General features: G+C 35.7%; 3 protein-coding genes across 3 annotated transcripts; 2 read left to right on the top strand and 1 right to left on the bottom strand.

The window, feature by feature from the left end:
• Positions 775 to 5,483, top strand: LOC109719338 (phosphoribosylformylglycinamidine cyclo-ligase, chloroplastic/mitochondrial). The gene is made up of 8 exons (XM_020245938.1): positions 775 to 1,018; positions 1,564 to 1,658; positions 1,738 to 1,839; positions 1,950 to 2,009; positions 2,924 to 3,096; positions 3,925 to 4,036; positions 4,116 to 4,274; positions 5,091 to 5,483. Exons 1-8 carry the CDS (start codon positions 847 to 849, stop codon positions 5,259 to 5,261), a joined length of 1,044 nt encoding a protein of 347 aa, XP_020101527.1. The 5' UTR covers positions 775 to 846; the 3' UTR covers positions 5,262 to 5,483.
• On the top strand, positions 10,907 to 22,254 carry LOC109719470 (CTP synthase). The gene is made up of 23 exons (XM_020246180.1): positions 10,907 to 11,204; positions 13,738 to 13,817; positions 14,553 to 14,639; positions 14,738 to 14,788; positions 15,383 to 15,500; positions 15,605 to 15,661; positions 16,007 to 16,071; positions 16,657 to 16,740; positions 17,354 to 17,404; positions 17,505 to 17,567; positions 17,654 to 17,700; positions 18,154 to 18,223; positions 18,315 to 18,377; positions 19,085 to 19,174; positions 19,554 to 19,592; positions 19,711 to 19,860; positions 19,957 to 20,034; positions 20,115 to 20,200; positions 20,352 to 20,400; positions 20,723 to 20,803; positions 20,885 to 20,978; positions 21,488 to 21,616; positions 21,769 to 22,254. The coding sequence occupies exons 1-22, from the start codon at positions 11,087 to 11,089 to the stop codon at positions 21,565 to 21,567; spliced, it is 1,701 nt and encodes a 566-aa protein (XP_020101769.1). The 5' UTR covers positions 10,907 to 11,086; the 3' UTR covers positions 21,568 to 21,616; positions 21,769 to 22,254.
• On the bottom strand, positions 22,465 to 23,461 carry LOC109719471. The gene has a single exon (XM_020246181.1). The coding sequence runs from the start codon at positions 23,300 to 23,302 to the stop codon at positions 22,769 to 22,771; it is 534 nt and encodes a 177-aa protein (XP_020101770.1). The 5' UTR covers positions 23,303 to 23,461; the 3' UTR covers positions 22,465 to 22,768.

The following is a 23,461-nucleotide window of genomic DNA, read 5'->3' as shown; positions in this document are numbered from 1 at the left end:
TTAAACTGTATTAAGTTAGTGTTTCGTGGTTTTATTTTTATCTTTTCGTCAGCTTTTTTATTAATATTTTATTAAATTATATACAAAATACTTTAGATATTCTACTTAGATTTATCGAATATTCATTTTAGTACTTTTTAGTTTTAACTTTATCATTGATTTAACGAAAAAAAATTAGCGAAATCGATAATAAAAAGATAAAAATGAAATCATAGAGCACTAAATTGATACACTTTAAAGTGAGAAAGTGTGAAACCATTGTAGTGGTATTTGAAGGTTTTTTCAAATTTAATGACTTTAATTATTTTTTAGCAAATAAAATTAAATCAATTAACGGTTAATAATTAAGAGTCGTCACATTTGATAGAACATTTAGCCTAATTAGGCATAAAAATGCAATTTTTTTTTTAAAAAAAAAAAAAAAAAACCGGTGAGAGGTCACAATCAAAAGGAAAAAATAAAAGCTGAGGGGTTTTTTTCAGAATAGTCTATGGTCGAGGAGTCTCCATGCATTTTAACCAGGTTTAGATAACCCTTTCATTTTTGTACTCGTATTTGTAAATAATATATAGTTAAAGGGGTTCCTGTAAATTTTGTCCAATATCCGTGCTTCCCTGTGATACAGTACTTCATTGTACTACTACTCTGTCCCGGGAAAGCTTCAAAACCCTAAACCCTCGTCGCCCTAAATCCTCTGCATCTTCGCGACGATGCACGCGGGAGCCACGGCGGCGGAGCGCCTCCTGGGGGTAGCGCCGCCGCCGACGAGGCCTGGCGCTCGGGCCGCCGAACCGCCTCTCGTTCCCAGGGGTGGAGGCGGCGGTGGGAAGGGGGAGGACGAGAAGGATGCGGAGGTTGAGCATCGCGTGCTCTAATGGCGGAGGAGGAGGAGGAGGAGGAGGTAAGGGGTTGACGTATAAGGACGCCGGAGTTGACATCGACGCCGGGGCGGAGCTGGTGAAGAGGATCGCCAAGATGGCGCCGGGGATCGGAGGGTTCGGTGGCCTCTACCCTTGGGGTATTGCTCCATCTCTCTATTTGTTTGAAATCTTTTTATTTTTGTTGTCTTTTCCGTAGTAAATTTGGAATTTTGAAGTGTCTCCTACATGTTTTGTGGCCAAAAGAAGGATTTTTAGGGTTTTTTTTGGGGTAAGAAAGTATAAAACGTATGTAAGTTTAAGCGAGATTTGAAAAAATTTGATTTTGCAGTGTAGCCTTGTAGTATTTTTGAATCAGGTTAAGTTACAACATTGAAAACTAAATTAACGATGAAGTTTCATTCTATTGAGGCCCTAAATCTCTCTTCTTCTTTTTTTTCAATTGGGTTAGTTTGTGAAACTCAGTGTTGTTTTCGTAACAAAAGGACGAGGAGAGGTCAATTGATTACTAATTTATGTTTTGGAGATGACATGAAAGATGAATTGTGATTTTATATATTTAATTTTGGTTCTTTTATTGTTGATGTAATCAAAGTTTATGTTATGAAATGCAATTTACAGTTGAAATGACATACAATAAAGTAATGAAATTTTACTATCATTACAGTTATTTCTCCTTGAACAGGTGATGATTACCTTGTTGCCGGCACCGACGGTGTCGGTACAAAACTAAAGCTTGCATTTGAAACCGGAATCCACGATACCATCGGGATTGATCTGGTATAAACCGCAACTTTCTAAGTTAATTATTTTGTCATATTTTCTCAGATAATCATTAGTTTCTTATGCTTCTTGAAAGGTCGCTATGAGTGTTAACGACATTGTTACATCCGGAGCAAGACCCTTGTTCTTTCTCGATTACTTCGCTACTAGTCGTCTCGATGTTGATCTTGCTGAGAAGGTATTAGAAAATATTAGTTGTTTTTTTTTTTTTCATTACTGTATCTGCGATGGTTTTGGAATGTAGGTTTGGTTATTTTGAATTAATGGATTTCCAACGTAATCTTTTAGGTGATAAAGGGGATTGTTGATGGATGCCAACAGTCCGATTGCGTTCTTCTTGGAGGGGAGGTAATGCTTATAATCCTTTTGACCGAATAATTACGCTTGGTTTGACGATAGTCTATGATTACGTTGAAGAGACTATTGCCCTTGCAAAGCACTTAAGGGCCGCTAGGCTATATATTAGTTGTTTTTTTTTTCTTTGAGGTATGAAAAGATGTCAGTAATCTCAATTTGTAAGGATGTAATGAATCACCCCGTAGGTGGAAATATACATTCTCTTTAATACTGTGATTATAAGATTCTTGTAGTGCACAAAATGCTAAACTCTTACGCTATAATCAACATCGAAAACCCCCATTAAGCACAAAGACTTATGAAACTGCAATGCAACTTGTTCTGACATCTAGACAGGTCCTTAGGGTTGGTTTTGCTTTGCCAAGTTGAAATAGTTCCACAACACTAAACGCCAGATTGTGTTCTTAAAGATGCCGAGTTTGAAGCCAATACTATTGGAATATGCAAGTTCTCCGTCTCCTTCCTCGCAGAATCAAGAGAAATAGAAGTTTCCCCCTTACGAATTCAAATTTGGCATTCTTACTATTGAAAAGTCCATTCAGCCTAATGAATATGACCAAATGATTAGCAAGGCTGAACGAAATCATCAATGAGAATGCTGAGCATCAATAAACCCTAATCCAGCAGCTCTCATCTCCAAGTATGTTTCACTTTGATTACGAGTTGATGGCTTCTGCCGAGAACCGACCAGGATGCTTTTGATCCTGTCTTACATTTTTGCATCGAGTCCGAAAAGAAGAAAGAATCTTTCTACTAGGGCTTTGTATGATGGGATTTGGTTTAGCCTAAAACGCCTTTTATATGGCGGAACTTATCTTGCCAATAGATTGCATGAAATAAATGTTTTTTTTTTTTCTTTTAAGAGTTCTCTTGTTTTCCTATTCTTAAACATTTGCTTTCTACAGACAGCAGAGATGCCTGATTTCTACGCTGAGGGTGAGTACGACCTCAGCGGTTTTGCTGTTGGTGCTGTGAAGAAGGACGCAGTCATTGATGGGAAGAACATCGTGGCTGGAGATGCCCTCATTGGCCTTCCATCCAGCGGCGTCCATTCTAATGGATTCTCTCTTGTCAGAAGGTTGTTACTTCTTTATTCGCTCGCAGCTTTATATTTTGTTGAATCTATTGAACAATCTGGCATTCAGACATAAATTAGTCAAAACGCTTTGTTTTAACAAACAGAAGTTAATTTCTCTCTTTAGTTGGTACCAAGTACATTAATATTTGTTCATTCCTCCCTGCAAAGTCATCTGTTTCAACATTTTAAGTGTCCGTCGGCACGGGCCGTATCCACCGTGCTATACTGTGCCAACAAGATATCGGCACGATACAGACCCCGTGCCGATGGTACAACTCAAAACTCTCTATTCTTTAAATTAATAAGTAATTTTTTCAATAAAGCTCAAAAGATGTGATAAAAAGACATAATAAATAGTTAGAATATTTTGTTGCTAAAGAAAATAAATATTTCATGCTATTATATGTCGGCACACAAGAATTTTTTTTGACCGGCACGCATCGGCACGGCTCAGCACGCACCGTGCTGTACCGTGCCGGCAAGTTTCCGGCACGACCCCGTGCCACGGCACCTAAATCTTTGATCTGTTTACATGTATACCCCTGTAAAATCTTCATTTTCATACATACCCTCGAAATTGCATTCTTTTTTTTTCTCCAGTTCAAAAGAGGAAGCTGGTTGTATAGTAGACTTTTTTTTTTGTGCGTATTAATTATGTGAGAAATGGACTTTTGAAGGGCATGAGGAAAATTCCTTACTTGCAGGGGTAGGGGTATATATTTTATTTATTTATATTCATCAATAAATCACTTATATCTGGGGTGTTACATACATAGCTGAATTTTATAAAACGTATTATATCTTTTCCAACTGTGCTTGCCTTTACAGGGTTTTGGCAAAGAGTGGTCTATCTTTGCATGATCAACTTCCTGGAAACAATGGAAAACCATTAACAGTAGGCGAAGCTTTAATGGCGCCGACCGTCATCTATGTTAAGCAGGTTGGACTTTGTATTTATTGTTTATTTTCTTTGGATTTTGGTGAGGTGCTTTGACTTTGTTGGATAACATAAATTATAGGTGCTTGACATCATTAGCAAGGGTGGTGTTAAAGGAATAGCCCACATTACCGGTGGTGGTTTTACAGATAATATTCCGAGAGTATTTCCTTCGGGCCTTGGAGCGAAGATCTTTACAAATTCTTGGGAAGTCCCTTTAGTCTTCAAATGGATACAGGAGGTAATAACCAGCTCAAGTAATCACCTGGGAAGTTATTATCCCTAAAATTAAGTGCACTTGCGCAACTTTCCATCTTATTAGTTAGGCAAAAATGTAAACAACAGAAAAAAAAAAACCTATAGGTCATTTCGAAGCAGGTCCCATACTACTACTATTGTTTTGTTTTTGATTTTCTATTTAAATCCCTCGGCTAAGTTGTTCTTCAATTAAGAAATTCCATCGGGTGCTGCCAGAACACAGCAATTGCCATCAAAGAATTGAGAAATATATCATAAATCAACAAAATTTTCTATTTAGTGTATGAAATATTCCAAAAAAAATGGTGAGTCACAACAATTTTTTTTCTGAAATCAAATGTTGTATTATTTTGGGGAGATTAAATTCAAAACCCAATGTTCATGGACATGTTGGATAGTTAATATCTTTAAGGGACAGAGGTGGTTGTGACATTTCGCATAATTGTTTATCCCTGAAGCCATATACAATTACATATACATATGCATGTTGCCGATTTATACTTCCTAGCTAAAAACGTGCAAAACTTATCGGAACTGTGGCCTGTTTTGTGACAAATCAAACTTTTGAAAGTTTTGATTTTGCTTCCTAATCTTTTAATTTATTAAACTAGAGCCATTTGATAGCTTTTCCACTGGCGTGCCGTCATTGATAAAGTCACATCAAAATCTTTTCAAATTTATTTCATGGATGATGATTTAAAATCCTAGGTAGCAAAATGAGAAATTTTAATGTTTTTATATATTGCGGATCAGTTCCGGTATGAATAATTTGCTCGACTAACCACAACAAGTTACTCAGGCTGGAGGAATTGACGATTCCGAGATGCGGCGAACCTTTAACATGGGCATCGGGATGGTTCTCGTCGTCAGTCCCGAGGCTGCAACTAGAATACTTGCAGAGCACCAGGGATCTAATTCCACATATAAAATCGGTGAGATCATAGCTGGGGAGGGAGTCGTATATGCGTAAGAAGCATATGCATAATACTTAGTCATGTATGAGTTTTGTGTGATTGAGGCCATTTCCTGATATTAATGTCAGAGTTGAGTGTTCTGCTAACATTGTGAAAATAAGAAATTAAAAGTTATCTATAACATCGAAATAAAAAATTCGCGCTTTATATTTATTATAGTTAATGGTTTGAGGCTTCTCTTTTCAACTTGTAATGAAAATTTGGGGTGCTTGCAGTTATTTACAATGTCTCTTTCCATGTGCTTGTATTCAATTGAAGGGCTGCTGATTTGTGATTGTGTATTCTGATCCACTTCCTCACTGCATTCACAACATGTATGAGTTAGGGATTCTCTGTTGTATCATATTATTGCATCTTTGTTATAAATATATTTTATTTACATGGTTTCTCTTGTAACTTTTGCTTAAGCTTGATTTCCAATGTTTGCTTGTTAAAAAATCATTGTTTGATTGTTTTCTGATGCTTAGTAAATGAGCATCATTAATTTGTTGCCACCATTTCTTTTGAACATTAAAATCCAGCACATCTGATCTGTGACGGCCCTACCCGTTAGTAATATTAACTCGTTGGGTTCAAATCACTGGCCCAAAAGTCTTAAGTCTAGTTATTATTACTATTGTGTTCATTATTTATAAATTCATCACATTCTTTCATATTATTTGATGCGGGACTATTGAGATGTCGCATGCTTCTTTCATTTAAGCCCTGACGTCCTCGTCTGTCCGGCCTAATCACACACATAGCCTCATATTTATCAGACGATATGAGATCTATCTCACACTTCTGACTGGAGAGGGAAGACGAGGTGGCACCATAAAATTGCAGAGTAAAAGACTTTGAAAATAACTCTGAAAATGGGATCCATTTTCTGAAAATATAAGGAAGGTGTGAACACATTATTATTATTAGGGAAAACTTCAAAAAAACACCCCTGTGGTTTCATAGTTTCTCACTTTGCCCCCCCTGTGGTTTAAAATATATCAACTTGCCCCCCTATGGTTTCTTTTTTCTCTTTTTCTTATCAATTACATTATTCTTTTTTTTCTTAAATCAGTGAAAAAGTTAAAATTAAAGGGTACTAAAGTAAATATTTGATAAATCTAGATGGGTATCTGAAGTTTTTTTTGTATATAATTTAATAAAATATTAACGAAAAAGCTACCGAAAAGATAAAAACGAAACCACAGGAGGGTAATTTGATACATTTTAAACCACAGGAGGGCAAAGTGAGAACTACGTAACCACAGGGGGGGTTTTTGAAGTAGTTTTTTATTATTATTATTATAAGATGGTGGATGGAAAGGCGAGGAGGTGGCGACGCATAACAACAGAATAAAAACTCTGAAAGTGAAACGTGTTTCTTCAAAATAAGAAGAGCACGTCATGTCAACTCAGGATTGAGTTTTAATATAGTTTTATTATTATAGAGTTTTATAGATTAAATATAGTTTTATTATAGAGTTTTATAGATTAAAGGGCTTTTTTTGCAAATAGCCCCCTTACAAAAAAAAATTTTAAATTTGGCCCCGTCAAAAATTTATTTGCAAAAATGGCCCTGGCCCCGCCACGCAAGCGCCACGTCAGCGCCACGCGGGCGGGCTGGGCCAGATGGTTAAGTTGAACACGATGAACCATTCACCGTGTTCAATACAAAGTTTTTGTATTGGACACGGTGAATGATTCACCGTGTCCAATCAAAATAGTTAAGATCGAAATATTTGTATTGGACACCGTGAACCATTCACCGTGTCCAATACAAATAATTGCACACGGTGAATGATTCACCATGTCTAATACAAATACCTTCAACTTAGCCATTGTTGGAATATTTGTATTGGACACGGTGAACCATTCACCGTGTTCAATACAAAAATCCTGTATTGAACACGGTGAATGGTTCGCCGTGTTCAACTTAAACACCTGGGCCCGCCCTGCCCGCGTGGCGCTGACGTGGCGCTGACGTGGCAGGGGCAGGGCCATTTTTGCAAATAATTTTTGAACGGGGCTAGTTTTGCAAATAAAATTTGTCAGGGGGCTATTTGCAAAAAAAGCCCTAGATTAAAAGTGAAACTTATTTTTCCAAAATAAGGAGGGCATGTCATGTCATCTCAACATTGACCTTTAATATAGTTTTATTTTATTATTGGGTCAATTTCATTTGTGCCCCTCTAAACTTTAAAAATATCATAGATACCCCTATAAATTTAATTATATCACAATTACCCCTACAAATACTTATTATTTTTCAAATATACCCTTACCCTTACTATTCATCTCTTTATAGATTCATCTCTCTATAGAATGAAAAAATATTTAGATTATCATAAATATAGTCAAAATGTCCATTTTGCTCTTAACTTTTAAAATTTTTTACAAAAGTATTTTAGCATGATATATTTATTTTAAAATATTAAAATAAACAGTAAAATATATCATTTTACCGCTGTGTGGTTTATAAAATAAGATATTAAAATAAGATACTTTATATCATTTATTTTAAAATTCGAGATGCCAAAGCACATAAATTTGTACTAGTTCAAATAACTTAATTCACATCATGTATATATATTTAAGGTATATTTTGAATAAATTGTTTAACCTTATTTTAAGGAGTCAATTGATACTTTAAACAATTTTTTGCTAAATTTTTTTCAATTGATTTTTTTATTTTTTAGCTTAACTTGTCAGGATTGTATATTTTTTTTTAATTGACAAAAAACTTATCTCTAAATGTAGGTTATTTATAAATTTAAAAGAGTGTTTATAAAAGTATAAATGATTTTATAGTCAATTAAATATTTTAAGATGGTAATGACAATAAGGGCAAAGTTGGAATTTTATTTGTTGTTTATTCAAAATTGATAATAAATTAGTGTAAAGATTATTTTTGGAAGTTTCTCTCTTTTTAAAGGTTATTTATGATATTTCAATTTTTATAGGGGCATTCATAATATTAGACTTATTTGGAAGGGTTTTTTTTGCAAATAGCCCCTTCACAAAATTTTATTTTAAAATTGGCCCTGTCAAAAATTTATTTACAAAAATAGTCCTGCCCCTGCCACGCAAGCACCACGTCAGCGCCACGCGAGCGGGGCAGGAGTTTAAGTTGAACACGGTGAATGGTTTACAGTGTCCAATACAAATATCATATTGGACACGGTGAACCATTCACCGTGTTCAATACTAATACACCCTTAGCCAAAAAATGACTAAGTCCGAGTTAATTGTATTGGACACGGTGTCGGTGAATGACACGTCAGCGCCACGCGGGCGAGGTAGGAGTTTAAGTTGAACACGGTGAATGATTCACAGTGTCCAATACAAATATCATATTGGACACGGTGAACCATTCACCGTGTTCAATACTAATACACCCTTAGCCAAAAAATGACTAAGTCCGAGTTAATTGTATTGAACACGGTGAATGACATGTCAGCGCCACGCGGGCGAGGCAGGAGTTTAAGTTGAACACGGTGAATGATTCACAGTGTCCAATACAAATATCATATTGGACACGGTGAACCATTCACCGTGAACCATTCACCATGTTCATATTGGACACGATGAATCATTCACCGTGTCCAATACAATTAACTCGGACTTAGTCATTTTTTAGCTAAGGGTGTATAGTATTGAACACGGTGAATGGTTCACCGTGTCCAATATGATATTTGTATTGGACACGGTAAACCATTCACCGTGTTCAACTTAAACTCCTGCCCCGCCCGTGTGGCGCTGACGTGGCGCTTGCTTGGCAGGAGGATGGCCATTTTTACAAATAAATTTTTGACAAGGCCAATTTTAAAATAAAATTTTATCAGGGGGCTATTTGCAAAAAAAAGTCCTATTTGGAAGGATAGTGATGAAATTTTCCCTTTATTATTTATAGAAGATTTATAAATGATATTTGTCATGCATCAAACTTTGCCACATGTAGTATCTGGACTTAAAAATTTTGCAAGATAAAATAATGTAAAAAAAGATTTGCTGGTGACTCTGAAATTTGCATCTTTCAGACTTTGACATGATGGAAAGTGAATGAGACAATCTGAGGTTGCAACTTGGAACTGTTCTCATCAAATAACTTTAATGAGTTTTGTATCAATTTGTTTACTTCAGCAAAGCTACAACTTGGGGGTAGTACTTTATCCTTGAGACATTTTATAAAACATAGATGCTTTGTATTGCATATATATTCAATTGCTTTGATCTAATATATTAATAAATAGGGGCAATTACTTATATATTCCTGAAAAATTTTTGATTTTTCGATTTACCCCTCTTAAAAGGCTAATATTGAAATATCCTTTCTACGTTCCAATCTATTTCTAATATACTCCTAAAGTTAAAATCTGTTAATTAATTATGTTATTTCTGTAAAATTATTATTTTGCCCTTTCAAATATCTCTTCCATTATCATTGATTTTTTTATTTGGCCTTAAAGTCAGGGGCACAAAAAGTATTTTAACTTTTGGTCTTTTCCAATATACCCCTCTACCGTCACCAATATTTCTTATTTGCCCTAAGTTAAGGACAACATTGGCATTTTAATTTTTTTTAACTGTGGTAGATATTTAACTCACGTTTAACCTAAGTTAACTTAATAGAAGATAACTGCAGGGGTATTTTGCAATAACGGTGGAACATATGAGGGGTATTTTAGAAAAAAAAAAAAAGTAGGAGTAAATCGAATATTTTCAAATATATGAGGAGTATATAAGTAATTATCCCTAATAAATATATATATATAAGGTTTAGGAATACCATTCTCTAGGAATTTAAAAATTGAAAAAAAAGGGTTTTAATTCGTGGCCTCTCATGGTGGCAGAATCTAATCTAATATTTTATTCAGGTATCAAAACAGTTGAGACCGAATATAATATTTTATTCTTGATATTTAATTATGATTATGCATCAAAATAGAAAAAAAAAAAGAAAGAAAAACTACACTGAACTAGGTGATTAAAACTTACAATCATGATTAATTGTATAAAGCATTCTATAAACATATCGAACAGCAGATATCTTTTTATAAAGTTCGACTTTTTATATTTATTTATGTAAAAATTTTAACTATTTCAAATATACCCTCTACTGTTATGATCCGTTTGAAAAATATTGTTAACTAGAGATAAAATGACTAACCATAGTTGGGAATTTTTCGAAGGACATCTCTGTATAATTCTAATAGTTGCGGCTTTTGGATAGATATATTTATGATGATAGAAATATCATTTCACTTATCTTTTATTAAAAAATAAATAATATTCTAACTGTAATAAATTAGAGAGGCAAATATGAATATCGCTGAACTTTTGCAGAAATAAATATGAAAAATTAAACTTTGTAGGGATATATTTGCTATACGATACTGTATGAAATTAACGCTACAATCAAATATAGGGAGTAAGGTTCAATGTGGGGATAATATAGGGACTATGAATACATTTTTCCTTACCCTAATATAATGTAATTTAATATAATACTGGGATAATATAGGGACTATTCATGCTTTTTTACGTTGCCCTAACGTAGGGACTTCATTGTAATATGGTGATAGTACAGGGACTATGCATACATATTTTAACCAAATAAATCGTGATTCGTGCCCGCGGAGGATCCTCTCAATCGATTCCCCGAATCCCCCCCCCCATTTTTGTTCTCTTCTCGCCTCCTCTCCCCCTCACCCTTTGCGCCTCCCCAACGCTGGAGAGAGAGAGAGAGAGAGAGAGAGAGAGAGAGAGAGGAATTGAGCGAGGAGGAGGAGGAGAAGGGGGTGGTGAGAGGAGGAGGAGGAGGAGGACGAGGGGGACGAGGACGATGAAGTACGTGTTGATCACGGGCGGGGTGGTGAGCGGGCTCGGGAAGGGCGTCACCGCGAGCAGCATCGGCGTCGTCCTCAAATCCTGTGGCCTCCGCGTCACCTCCATCAAAATCGGTTTCCCTCTCCCCCTCCCTCTTCCTCCGCCCCAACCCCCCTCTCTGATCGGTTGCGTGTTGGGTTTTTCTTTTTCCCCCTTGTGGAGATGTTTCGTCGGGTTTTGGAAGTAGTAGTTGTTTTTTGATTCCGTGGTTTTGTTTGGTTTGTATTTGTGGGTTCTTTCCTAAATGTGAAAGATTGGTTTTTGTGGTTGATTCCGAGCGGAGATGTTTCGTGGGGTTTTGGAAGCAGTAGTTGTGTGCTTCCATGGTTTTGTTCAGTTTGGATTAATGGGTTCTTTCCCAAATGTGTTATTGGCTCCTTTTATTTGAGAAAGATTGGTTTTTGTTGGTTTATCTCTGTGTGGAGATGTTTAGTCGGGTTTTGGAAGTAGGAGCTGTGTGATTCCATGGTTTTGTTCAGTTTGGATTAATGGGTTCTTTCCTCAATGTGTTATTGCCTGATTTTATTTGAGAAAGATTGGTTTTTGTTGGTTTATTCCTGTGTGGTGATGTTTAGTGGGGTTTTGGAAGTATGAGTTGTGTGATTCCATGGTTTTGTTCTGTTCGGATTAATGGGTTCTTTCCCAAATGTGTTATTGGTTCCTTTTCTCTGAGAAAGATTGGTTTTTGTTGGTTTATTCCGGTGTGGAGATGTTTAGTATGGTTTTGGTAGTAGTAGTAGTTGTTGTTTTTGATTCCATGGTTTTGTTTAGTTTGGACCTTTTTCCTTGAGAAAGATTGGTTTTTATGGTTGCTGTTTCGGCGCAGGGATGTTTTATGGGATTTGGAATTATGAATAGCAATGCTTAGTGGTAATTTTTGGGTTCCATTTTATTTGGATTAGTAAGCTGTAATCTAGTACTAGTTTGCTTGATGGGTGTTGGTATTGAATAGGGAAGAACTAGTTATGCTTGGGGTTGTCATCTGGTAATCTTTATTGAGACTTTGGTTCCAATTTTATTTGTGTTTATGAGTTGTGCCCCCACTGTGTTATCTTGTGACTTTATTCTATGTGTGTGGGTTCATGATATTTCTTCTGAATTTGCTTCACTAGATGCTTGATGGGTTCTGATATTGACTGGGACAAAAAGTAAATTTGCTGCTTAATTGTACTCTGTTCATGCTATTGGGGTTTTGGTCTCATTTTATCAGGGATTCTATTTGGGTTTATGAGTTGTGTTCACTAGATAAGAAATGGGCTTTTGATTGAATGGGGGAAGTAGTTTTGCTTAGTTGTGATATACACCTACTACTGATATACACCTACTACTGGGGTCTTGGTAGTTTGTTTACAAGTGAAACTTTTTTGACCTCAATTTATTTGGGTGAATGAGTTGCATCCCAGTGTGATTTTCCTGGTTTTCCTTAATCTGTGTTTTTTAAACTTTCATTACCAATTGTTTTTAATGTGTTTTTTTTTTTGTTAGGATTGTGAATAAGCTTCTTTCTTGCTCATATTTTGTTGAGTTTTGTCTAATGGCCAATATTTTGGGAAAAAGGGCAACAATTTGTGCTTTTCTTTCTATTGATGGGTGGGTGTTTCTCAATTATTTTCTTTTTATTGCTTCTTCTTGAGTAACAGCTTCTTCCATGTATCTTTGATAGTTTCTGAAAGGTGTCCATTCTTGTGGTTATCCTGTGATTTGTATTTTGTTTTTGTTTTTTTGATAACAACAAAAAAATATATTTGTTTTTACCTTCTTGTCTCTTAGAGCTCTTTGTGTCTTCTTCAATATCTGCTATTGTTCTTGTCTTGTCTAGGAAGCTGAAGCATTTTTACCTGTTCACTGGTACTTTTCATTTCCTTTTCACAGAGAGATTTTTTAATTGCCTGTTCTTTGTAGTGTCTGGTCTTTTTGAGGCTTCTGATATGCTTGTGTCTAGATGGTTTTTATTGTTTCTTTATACCTTTTTTTTGGTTTTACCTTGGAGAATTTTCTGAAAGTGACTTATTTGGCTGTTTCCTTAAGGTCTTTTAGTCCTTTTGGAATTTATCTTTTTTTTTTTAGCTTTAATAGGGATAGTGACATTGTTTACATTTTTCTCCTTACTAAAGTTTTTAAATAGGAGATGACTAATACTCCTTAAGCTAGTAAGTTATCATCTTTTCTTGTGCAGAGAAACCCTTGGACAATTGTCATGAAGCTCCTAAAATTCTATTCCAACTTATATTTGGTTTTGTGGTATATCTGCTTACAATTACCATGGAGTTCTTAAATTTTTGTACTATTCCAACTCGAATCTCTTTAAGGTATAAAACATTTAGTTTTGTAAATTGAATAAAAAACAAGCCCAAAGAAAAACTTCAGACGGTAAATATAGAGATGCATGGCACCTGTAGCATCTATTTTGCAGAGATCTCTTAGTATTGCCTCTTTTTTCGCTTCCTCTTGTTTCTCTCTCTTTTTTAGTAATGAGAGCATGATTGTTTTTTACCTTTTAATTTGTTCTAACATTTTTTGTAGCCTTTTCTCCTATGCACTGCATTCACACTTTTGAATTTGGAGTTTGATATTTGCTGATATGAATATCTTTGCCTACTGTTGCAGACCCATACTTAAACACGGATGCTGGAACGATGTCTCCTTTTGAGCATGGGGAGGTTTTTGTTCTTGATGACGGCGGAGAGGTTCTCCATTCATCCTTCATTTTTGGTCAAATTTAGTTTCCATTATATTTTGAGCCTTAATTTGTCTTGTAGCTTCTCTTAATATACACATTTGTTATATTTATAGTTATTTTGTACCTACTCTCTAAATTCAGGATTGAGCCCGTTCCCCTCTTTTTTGATTGATGATTTTGCTTAAAAAATACTATATAACTCTACCCTTATTAGATCAAGTTTATAATTGTTCTATTTCTATAATTTTGTTCCTATACTGAGTACATATGCACGTGCTCGCGTATTAATGCTAGAACATATGAGATATGCATGCCCACACATAGTGACAGAAGTACATACATGCATGCATGGATATTGATTAGTGAGTAAGTCTAGGCTACACTTGAAAGGACTTGGATCTGAATCCTCTCAAGTTGAAAGCAATTTATATATACCGCCAACTGTCGTCTAGAGTATTCGAGCCTACTAGAAAACAAAATTCATGTCTTTGGGGATGCTTTTTACATACATCACATGGTCTCAAAATTGACAAATTAAATAGCTCATATTAGGTTCAATGGTTAATAATTCAATTCGTCAAAAAATTGACAGAAATATTCTAGAATGTCTACATCAGGATAGTGTCTCATTTCAGTTAAGATGCTTGCTTGTATTTACATTCTCTTTTCCCATTTTTATTACTTTTTTTTTCCACTTTATGTGGTGTCTACATTTGCTGATGACTTATGGGAATTCGTACAGGTTGACTTGGATTTAGGAAATTACGAGCGCTTCTTAGATGTCACACTTACTAGAGAAAACAACATTACCACTGGAAAGATATATCAGGCAAGTAGTGTAATCTACTCTCAAGCACTCCCTCTGTAGTAAATTATATATTTATATCTGACTTAGAGAAATGTATGTTGTATTTTTTTTTTCTTCAGTCTGTTATTGAGAAGGAGAGGAGGGGCGATTATCTTGGAAAAACCGTGCAGGTAATATTATCTATATATTTATGTATGCCTAGAAGCTCTGAATATTGTCATCTAGCCAGTTGTTTTCCTTAGACAAAATCAATGTTCTAATTTTCTTTTGTTGACTGTTTATAATATTAGTCATGGTATCTTTTGAAATTTCATGTATTTTGCCTGTTTATTGAGGGATCAAATATTTTACCTAACAAGCAAGCATGCTAAAATATTGTAACGTATAATCTTTTTCTGAGAATCATAGGTATCAAACGTGATTTAAATGCTACTGATTTCAGCTCACATGAGTAATTAGTATTTAGTAACTAAAAGTCAAACAAGTCCTATACATTGATGAATAGTTTTTCGTTCTGTCCCGATAATTGTAAAGTATCCAAGCTTTCATGACCTTTTGTTTGGTTTCTGTGTCGATTTATGCTACATGTAATGTTAAAAGGTACTGATTTTCAGTGTAAAGTTCACATTGTTGAGTTTAAATTTTAAGAATATGAAGGCTATGAAATTAATTTTGTATGTCTATGGACATATTGACCAAAGATTTACTCGAAATTCTGTTTATTTGATCTTTAATTGGCTTTTGCTAATAGTAATCTATCTCAGGTTGTTCCTCACATAACAGATGCCATAAAGAATTGGATTGAGTCAGTATCTTCTATTCCAGTGGATGGAGGAACTGGGCCAGCTGATGTGTGTGTAATTGAGTTGGGTGGAACTGTAGGTATGTTTAATTTAACATCTTTATCTGATTTGTATACTTCTGCCAGGGTTTGATTTGTCTGTAATATTCTTCCAAGTTACAATAACTTGTTTTTGTAATTTCAGGTGATATTGAATCAATGCCATTCATTGAAGCTTTACGTCAGCTGTCATTTTCTGTTGGTAAGCTAGGTGCATGCTAACATGAGCAGTCATCTTGCTTTCCCCTGCCCCCGAGCCAATTAACAGAAAAATAACGACACAGAAGATGGCAATTGAGCTTTCTCATTATGTGTTTTCCTAGATTCTGACAAAGACTTAAAATTCGTAAGCTTATAGAATATAAATAGGATAGCTCATGTTTTATTATCGCACTAATTTCACTACTAAAGACAGCTTTACATATATTCTGCTATTGACTGAGGTTTAATTGTCGCATAAGCAGTGGACAGCATTGGCTAACATTTGAAAGCTCGTTGTAGCTATACTTGTTTGCGTATCTAATAAGTGCTTGTATTACTTTCACAGGTAAGGAGAACTTTTGCCTGATACATGTGAGCCTTGTCCCAGTGCTTGGTGTTGTTGGTGAGCAAGTAAATATTCCTTCTTTAACTTTGGTTGATGAATAAATAGTGAATATGACCTTAGCTATGTGATCAATTTCCCTTAAATTGATGGAAAGTTAATTTATTTCCCCTCAGAGTATTCTCCCTAGAAAACGTAGTCCTGTACTATTGGGTATTTCAATTTAATGCCTGTATTTTTCACTTAAACACTTCAGTCCCTGAACTTTGTCGTATATTGTTGTTTCACTCTAGTCCACGAAAAGAATCGGACCACACTTTTTTTTTTGTTAAACTTTGATTAAAAGCGTACTGAAACTAGAAAAATCATTCTACAAGAGAAGAGGTAAAATCGTCATTTTACAGGAAAATTTTATTTTTGATTGTCAAGGATGTAATTGCAATACATGAGAAGGTTCGGGGACTAAAGAATTCAAGTGAAATGTTCAGAGGGTAAACTACAACATTGGGATGGTACAGAGACTATTTGTGCATCTTATCTAGCAAAAGAAATCTAAATTCAGTTCAATGCAAAAATTATAACTCGCATTAGGATCAAGAATTTGGCTTAACTATATTTAGTGCTCAAGTGTTTGTTCTTCTTTCCTTTTGCAGAAAACGAAGCCAACACAGCATAGTGTGCGAGAACTGAGGGCATTAGGTTTGACTCCTGATCTGCTGGCATGCCGGTCTGCACAGGTATGCACTTTGGTTTGGCTAAGAAAATGGCTTGCCTGTTGTTTGGGACTTTGATTTTGCTAATGCTTGTTGATTTTTCTTATATCTCTACATGTAAGGTCTCGCCAAGTTATGTGCTTACTGTTAAGTATATGTTGAAGCCTTTTCTATTTGTTTAATTTAAACTGGATCAGATCATCAGGAAATTTTTCTTTTCTTGCGTTTACTTGTACTCTGAACTTCGATAGCTTTCATCAGATCAACCAGAAATTCTACCATAAAATGCAAGCTAGTATACAATTCATTCCTTTTCTTTTGGGTTGTGATTATCGTCAATATATCTTTTTGCATACATGAAAAGAATTACTCCTCTGGGAGTTCTCTTTTTTTTGTTTTCTGCAGATTATGATCTTCACAAAAAGTATTCTCTTGTTAAGAATCAAGAATTACTCCTCTTATATGAAATTACTCGAAAGTCAAAAGTTTTCTCCAGTTGCTAATCCCTTTTTAGTGCTCTTTCCTTAATTACTTGGAAAATCTACGGAGGCTTATCCAGTGCCCTTTTTAGTGCTCTTTCCTTAATTACTTGGAAAATCCTTTAAAAGATGAGTTTAATATTTCATCAAATTTTCAGCCTTTAATCGGAAGCACTAAGGAGAAACTTTCGCAATTTTGCCATGTCCCGGTAAGCTTTCGTGCTTAATTTTTGAATATTTATTTGAACACATTTCTTTATTGAATGCAATTTTTTACTATAAATAAATTATCCTACTTGTATCTTACAGGTTGCTAATATTCTAAACATTCACGATGTTCCAAACATCTGGCACGTCCCGCTTCAGCTTCAAGTAAGCTCAAAATTTTTGGCTCAAACCTCAATCTAGGATTTTCATCGACTAATGTGTAGATGTTGATTGACTTGCATTTTTTGCAGAAACAAAATGCTCATGAGGCTATACTGAAGCAGTTGAATCTTGTCAGGCAAGATATACAATTTAGATGTAGTCCATTTTATCTGTTGACGTGTTCTTAAAACCTACGGGGGCTTTTGCATGTATTTTCTTGCAAAAGCATCTATTTACATGTGCAAACCCTCCGTAATCCAAATATTTATGTATTCTCGTTGCAAGTTTAGTTTCTTACGGAAAGAAAATAAAATCTTTATCTTAGGGAATAATCCAATTTATAGAGGTAAGTTTGTTGAGTTAGAGGAGGTTTTCTAAAGAGGGCTATTTTTAGTTCAAGGGCATACACGAGAGCAAATACGCTTTTGAAGAGGTAGAATGCTACTACCTTGATGATGGGGCATTCATATTGACGATGTTGATTTTGTTTTTATTTTTTATTTTTTCCTCACATGTAAATGTTTTGACACTATAAAGCAATGTAGGCACACTAATTAATATTCTTTCTCTTCTTTTTTTTTTTTTCCAGCAAGGCTTCTCCACCTGAGTTGAGAGAGTGGACGGAGATGGCCGAGTCATATGAGAATCTCACAACCTCAGTTGGTCTTCTTATCTACACCTCATGCCGTCAAATGGCTTGATTTTCCTATAATTAAATTATGTAAACAAAGGCGCTTAAATTGTGTGCAGGTTAAAATTGCTTTGGTTGGAAAGTATACTGGTCTAACAGATTCTTATTTATCTGTAGTCAAGGTACTTTTGCTGTCTAAATTCATGCTTTGATTTATCCTGTGGTAATTTGTTATCTCATCTTATTTTACTACGTGAATATTTATCTCTTTCTCTTTGCACAATAGACCTGATATTCATAATACTGAACGTCGTATATAAGCACAGTTTATCTTATCTGTTAATATTTGATCTGACAATTGTTGTGGTTAACAACTTCAAGCATTTGATTATCATCTAAGTTCTGGTATGTACCAAATTACCGTAAATTTAGTTCATTCGGGTCCCTTGGGTTTGTAGCTTCTCAAAAAATGAAAGCTGAACCCAACCAAATCACTATTAAAACCAAACCAGATCAAGTGAAATGAGCCAGTGGTGTTTTGGATCAAGTACTGCTCGGTACTCACCTCTTGGTAACATTATGAATTCGGCCTATCTATTTTTTTCAAGTTGACTCTGTTCAGACACATTTTAAGCTTTACGAAAATGCAATTAGTTATATCTCAAATTCAAAAGCTATTTGGTGTTTCACCAGCTGTTTAACTCCACTGAGATACATTTGCTACTTTTCTGTACTTACATTCGCAACTTTTTTGTAACTATTAATACACTTACCTTTGTTTGACTTTATGTATGTATACTTTTGTCCTATTATACATCAATTTGGTGTTTGAAGCTTCTTTTTTTTTTTTTTTTGTTGCAATGAAGTTTTTTTGTATACTTTGCTACAGGCCCTTCTGCATGCATGTGTAGCCTGCTCAATGCGGCCATCAATCCAGTGGATCGCTGCTTCAGACCTTGAAGATGAAAGTGCAAGAACGGTAAAGTAATTTCTATCTTCGGGAAAGAGTTTTGAGGGTAAATGTATGAACTGTAATTTGGTCCCACCTGAACAGATGTAACTCCTGAAGTGATCTAAGTTACTTGCAATGCAATCCTCGTCTTGTGTTAATTCACCATCTCCTATTATTTGTTTACTTACACGCACGTATCTGGCACATGTTAGAGATTGTGTGGAAACACAGAGCATGAAAGACGTTGTGAGAAGTTAGGCAGGTTCAGAGACTTTTCTGTTTACGTGAAAAATTGTGGACCAAATTACTGGTTGAAAGTTCGGCGATTATCATGCATTTCACCTCTCGGTTGTTTTAATGTTGCTTATGAATTGTGGCTTACCTGGTACAATATTTTCTCATACAGACACCAGAGGCACATGCTGTGGCTTGGGAAACCCTTAGAGTAAGAAATCATGGATAGATTTCTTTGGTTGAAGCAGTTTGAATAGAAGTTCTTCTAATTTTAAATTTTGGCTTCTAAGAGGAATTTCAGTCTGACTATTAATGATTTAAATTGTCAGAGTTCCTCATGCATTTTGATACCTGGTGGGTTTGGTGACCGTGGAGTGCCTGGAATGATATTGGCTGCGAAATATGCTAGAGAGAATAAAGTCCCTTATCTTGGCATTTGCTTGGGAATGCAGATATCTGTGATTGAAATAGCTCGATCTGTATGTACGCTTCCTTTTGTACCATATGTCCGCTTTTAAGTCCTCTCTCTCTCTCTCTCTCTCTCTCTCTCTCTCATTTATGTGACACTTTATCAGATCTTGGGTGTGGAAAGAGCTAATAGCGAAGAGTTCGACTCTGAAGCGCCAGAACTTGTCATTATGTACATGCCTGAGGTTTGTTTTCTGAGCATCTCCATGTGAGATAAGGATTATGGAAACTTCAGTCCCGTGGTTTTATTTATGTTCTCTTTCAGGTTTCGAAAACGCACATGGGAAGCACAATGAGATTAGGATGTCGGAGAACCTTTTTTCGCCATCCTCGTTGTCTTACTTCGAAACTGTATGGAACTCGAGAACCCTCTCTTATGTATTTGATTCACGTAGTTCATCATTCGAAGATGTTGATGGATTGCGTCTGTTTTGCTTAATCGTCATGAATACTTGTTGGTATCTTAGTTTTTCTAATCCTGAGGAACTTGTACTATTGCTAGATATGGAAATGCTAAATTTGTGGATGAGCGCCATCGTCACAGATATGAGGTTAGTAAGAAATGTCAAGTTGGCTGCAAAAATAGTATATGTAATTTCCGTTCATTTTGATTCATCTGTGTGGATGTAATTTTCTTCTTTTTTTTTTTCATACAATATATCAGAGAGCCACCAAATTGATAGTAGCATCTTCATAAGTTGGAAAAAAATTAAGCAATAGATTCTAGAAGTCCTATTAAATTCACTTACGGATGCGTCATCTCTGACTTAAAAGTTGAAGATGAACTTGTTACCTCACCCTCCTTTCCTAAGTTCTCCTTTTAACTATCGTAGCTATTTTTTGGAGTGATTTGCCTTTTTTTTTTGGCAATAGGTGAATCCTGATTTTGTTGAGAAGTTGGAAACTTCAGGCCTACAGTTTGTAGGAAGTGATGAAAGTGGAGATAGAATGGAGGTATTGTGCTTGTAATTTAGTGGCAGTTAATACCATTTGAAAATTCTGTTCATCTCATTCTATGTTACCATCTTCGAGTAGGTTATAGAGCTACTGAGTCATCCTTATTACATCGGTGTTCAGTTCCACCCTGAATTCAAATCAAGACCTCGGAAGCCTTCTGCTTTGTTCTTGGGTAACTTTTTTGCAATGATTTTTCGTGCTATTTAGTCCTCTAGTAAGCCCTGTTATATTCTGTCCTTTTCTTTTATTAACGTGCTTAAAGTAATCTTTTGCTATTCTTTTTTTTTTTTAATCGAAATTTCAACGGATTTAACAATTGAATTGGTTCTTGTGTAGTGGTACTCTTTTTTGAGTTTTTTTGGGCAACAGATATATATCTCAACAAGTTTATAGTTTTTAAAAATTAGCTTCTGTTGCCGCTTGTGAAAACTCGTCGATTTCGAGCTATCTTATTGCCTCACCAGTTCATCTCTAAGAAGCATATATTTTAAATATGAATGATCGAGTATCTGTTGATCGCGGCTTCTCTAACAACTTTTCTACTTCAGAAGCAGAAGCACGCGAAGCGTACATTATATTATTCCTAATTTCCTATATCACAATGCAGATAAACGAAGATTAATTACCATTTCTATTATGTGATAAGAACAATGAGATCTATTTTCCGACTTTGCACTGCAGGTCTGATATTGGCGGCAACAGGTCAACTGGAAGCCTATCTAAAAAGTCACTCCGATGCTAATTCGTACGCTCCTCAATGACTTCTGGTTGCCCTTCTTTTTTCAGATAAAGTAGTTATTGCATTTCAAGGTTCTCTCTACGTTCACCGAAGTGTGATTGTTAGTCCTCTCAGTTTTGACGAAAATTCTGACGGGCACCTAATTCTTCAAGATCGATGTTTCATTTGAACTCCACTATATTTTCATTTTAAAAGTAATAATTATTGTCAACTTTTTGAACAGAACCTGACAGAAGTTGATCAGGGATGCGTTAGTCGAGGGGCTTCAACACGAAAGCTTAATTCCGGTTTGTTCCTGAAGTAGTAAGAGATATCTACGACGAGTGTCCGCCGCTCGAAGTACCAATTTTGTTTAGCCGTTGTCTTTACGGGATCTAATTTCATCTTTTTCTCGGAGTGGTTCCTGAACTGGAAATGCTTTTTTTCGACATTTGAGATCTCCATTTGTTGGCTAAGATTTTTTTTTTTGGCTCGACTGCGGATACTTTGTTGTATCCGTGATCTGCAGTATACGATACATGCTTTATCAACTAAAGCATCAGCTGAAAACAGCATCAGATGGTATTCCGATTTCCGAATGCGAATTGGAATTGTAATGCTTTTATTCAAATTATTATTCAGATGTGAAAGACATTCACATACTTTGAGGATTTTTTTTCCTTGTTTCTTCATTTTGATGCTTTTTATTACAGCAATTCAGAAAACCACTTGTCACTTTGTGCTTCCCCATCATCAATCTATCGAAATGAAAAGCAATGTTTGTAGTGTACTGTTAATAGCTTATTCGAACCAATTCCCTCGTAGTTTTGTACTACAGGAGAAGTAAAAGTTAGATGCTGATTTATTCTTAGATCTGCGAAACTCTTTCGTCTTTTCTTTTGTGGCAGCGAAATTCTGTTGGTGTTTTTAAGAGCAGATACAAAGCCAAAAAAAATTGTTGCTATTGAATGAGTGCTTACATTATTGGCTATAATCTGGGAATTTCTTACAGAGTAATTTGCTTTTATGAGCAGAGTTTATGCATTTGAACATATATATTGTAACATATGAGAAAATTGCAAATAATTGGTACAGTTTGTAGATCTCCTCATGTACATCAAGTTTTGGAATTGGTGCACCAAAAAAAAAACAAAATCAAAGAATATGGTTTTATAATTTTTGTGCTTGTGTAATAGAACAGATAGCAAAACCTAATAAAACTAACCATTGTTTCTTAGCTAAGATTACTCCGTTTTTTTCGCGTTGTTTTGTTGTCTTTTCTGCATCGAAAGCTCGCGCTGCAGCCTGACCTGCAGATAGAACTTGGCTATGAATTCATCCGCCTTCCGATCGACGCTGCCATCTTCGTGTTTCGATTGGCATTCGTAGTTTTCTTTGTCATACTCCAAATACAATGCGTCGCTGTTCTTATCGTCGTCGTCGTCGTCGTCATCGTATTTGTACTCAAAATGTTCTTCGTCGTCAGAATCAACTGCTGGATTGATGCAACGAAACTTGGACTTAAACATCTTGAGCTGAAAGGTGGGGGTCTCGGCAAACGATAACTCGCACTCCCTGTAATGCAGCTCATCGTATCGGAGCATCGAGGAACTGCGGCCGCCTTGAAGGCTCCTAAGCCGGTTACAAACAACGCGGAGATCGGCCACAAGCCTACGGTTCAAGGCACCGCCTTTTCGCGCCCACAGCAATGCCTTGCGCAGCAAACACCACAACCGCTGCGCCAACATCGTCGTCGCCGTCGTCGTTGTGGCCGCCATTTCTAGTAGTGATAGAGAATGGAGAAGTAATGTGTAATGAAAGAGTTGGGGTGTGAAATGTAGTTGTGTAGAGATAGAGAACAAAGTTTGCAGTTTGTGAGTGTGGAGATGCAGGAAAAAGATGTGGGCATTTTATAGGGAGTAAGTTGAGACTTTGTC

This window comes from Ananas comosus, linkage group 13 (assembly GCF_001540865.1).
Source record: "Ananas comosus cultivar F153 linkage group 13, ASM154086v1, whole genome shotgun sequence".
Taxonomy (NCBI): domain Eukaryota; kingdom Viridiplantae; phylum Streptophyta; class Magnoliopsida; order Poales; family Bromeliaceae; genus Ananas; species Ananas comosus.
Note: the sequence above shows the minus strand (reverse complement) of the source record. Positions and strands in the feature narration are given on the sequence as shown.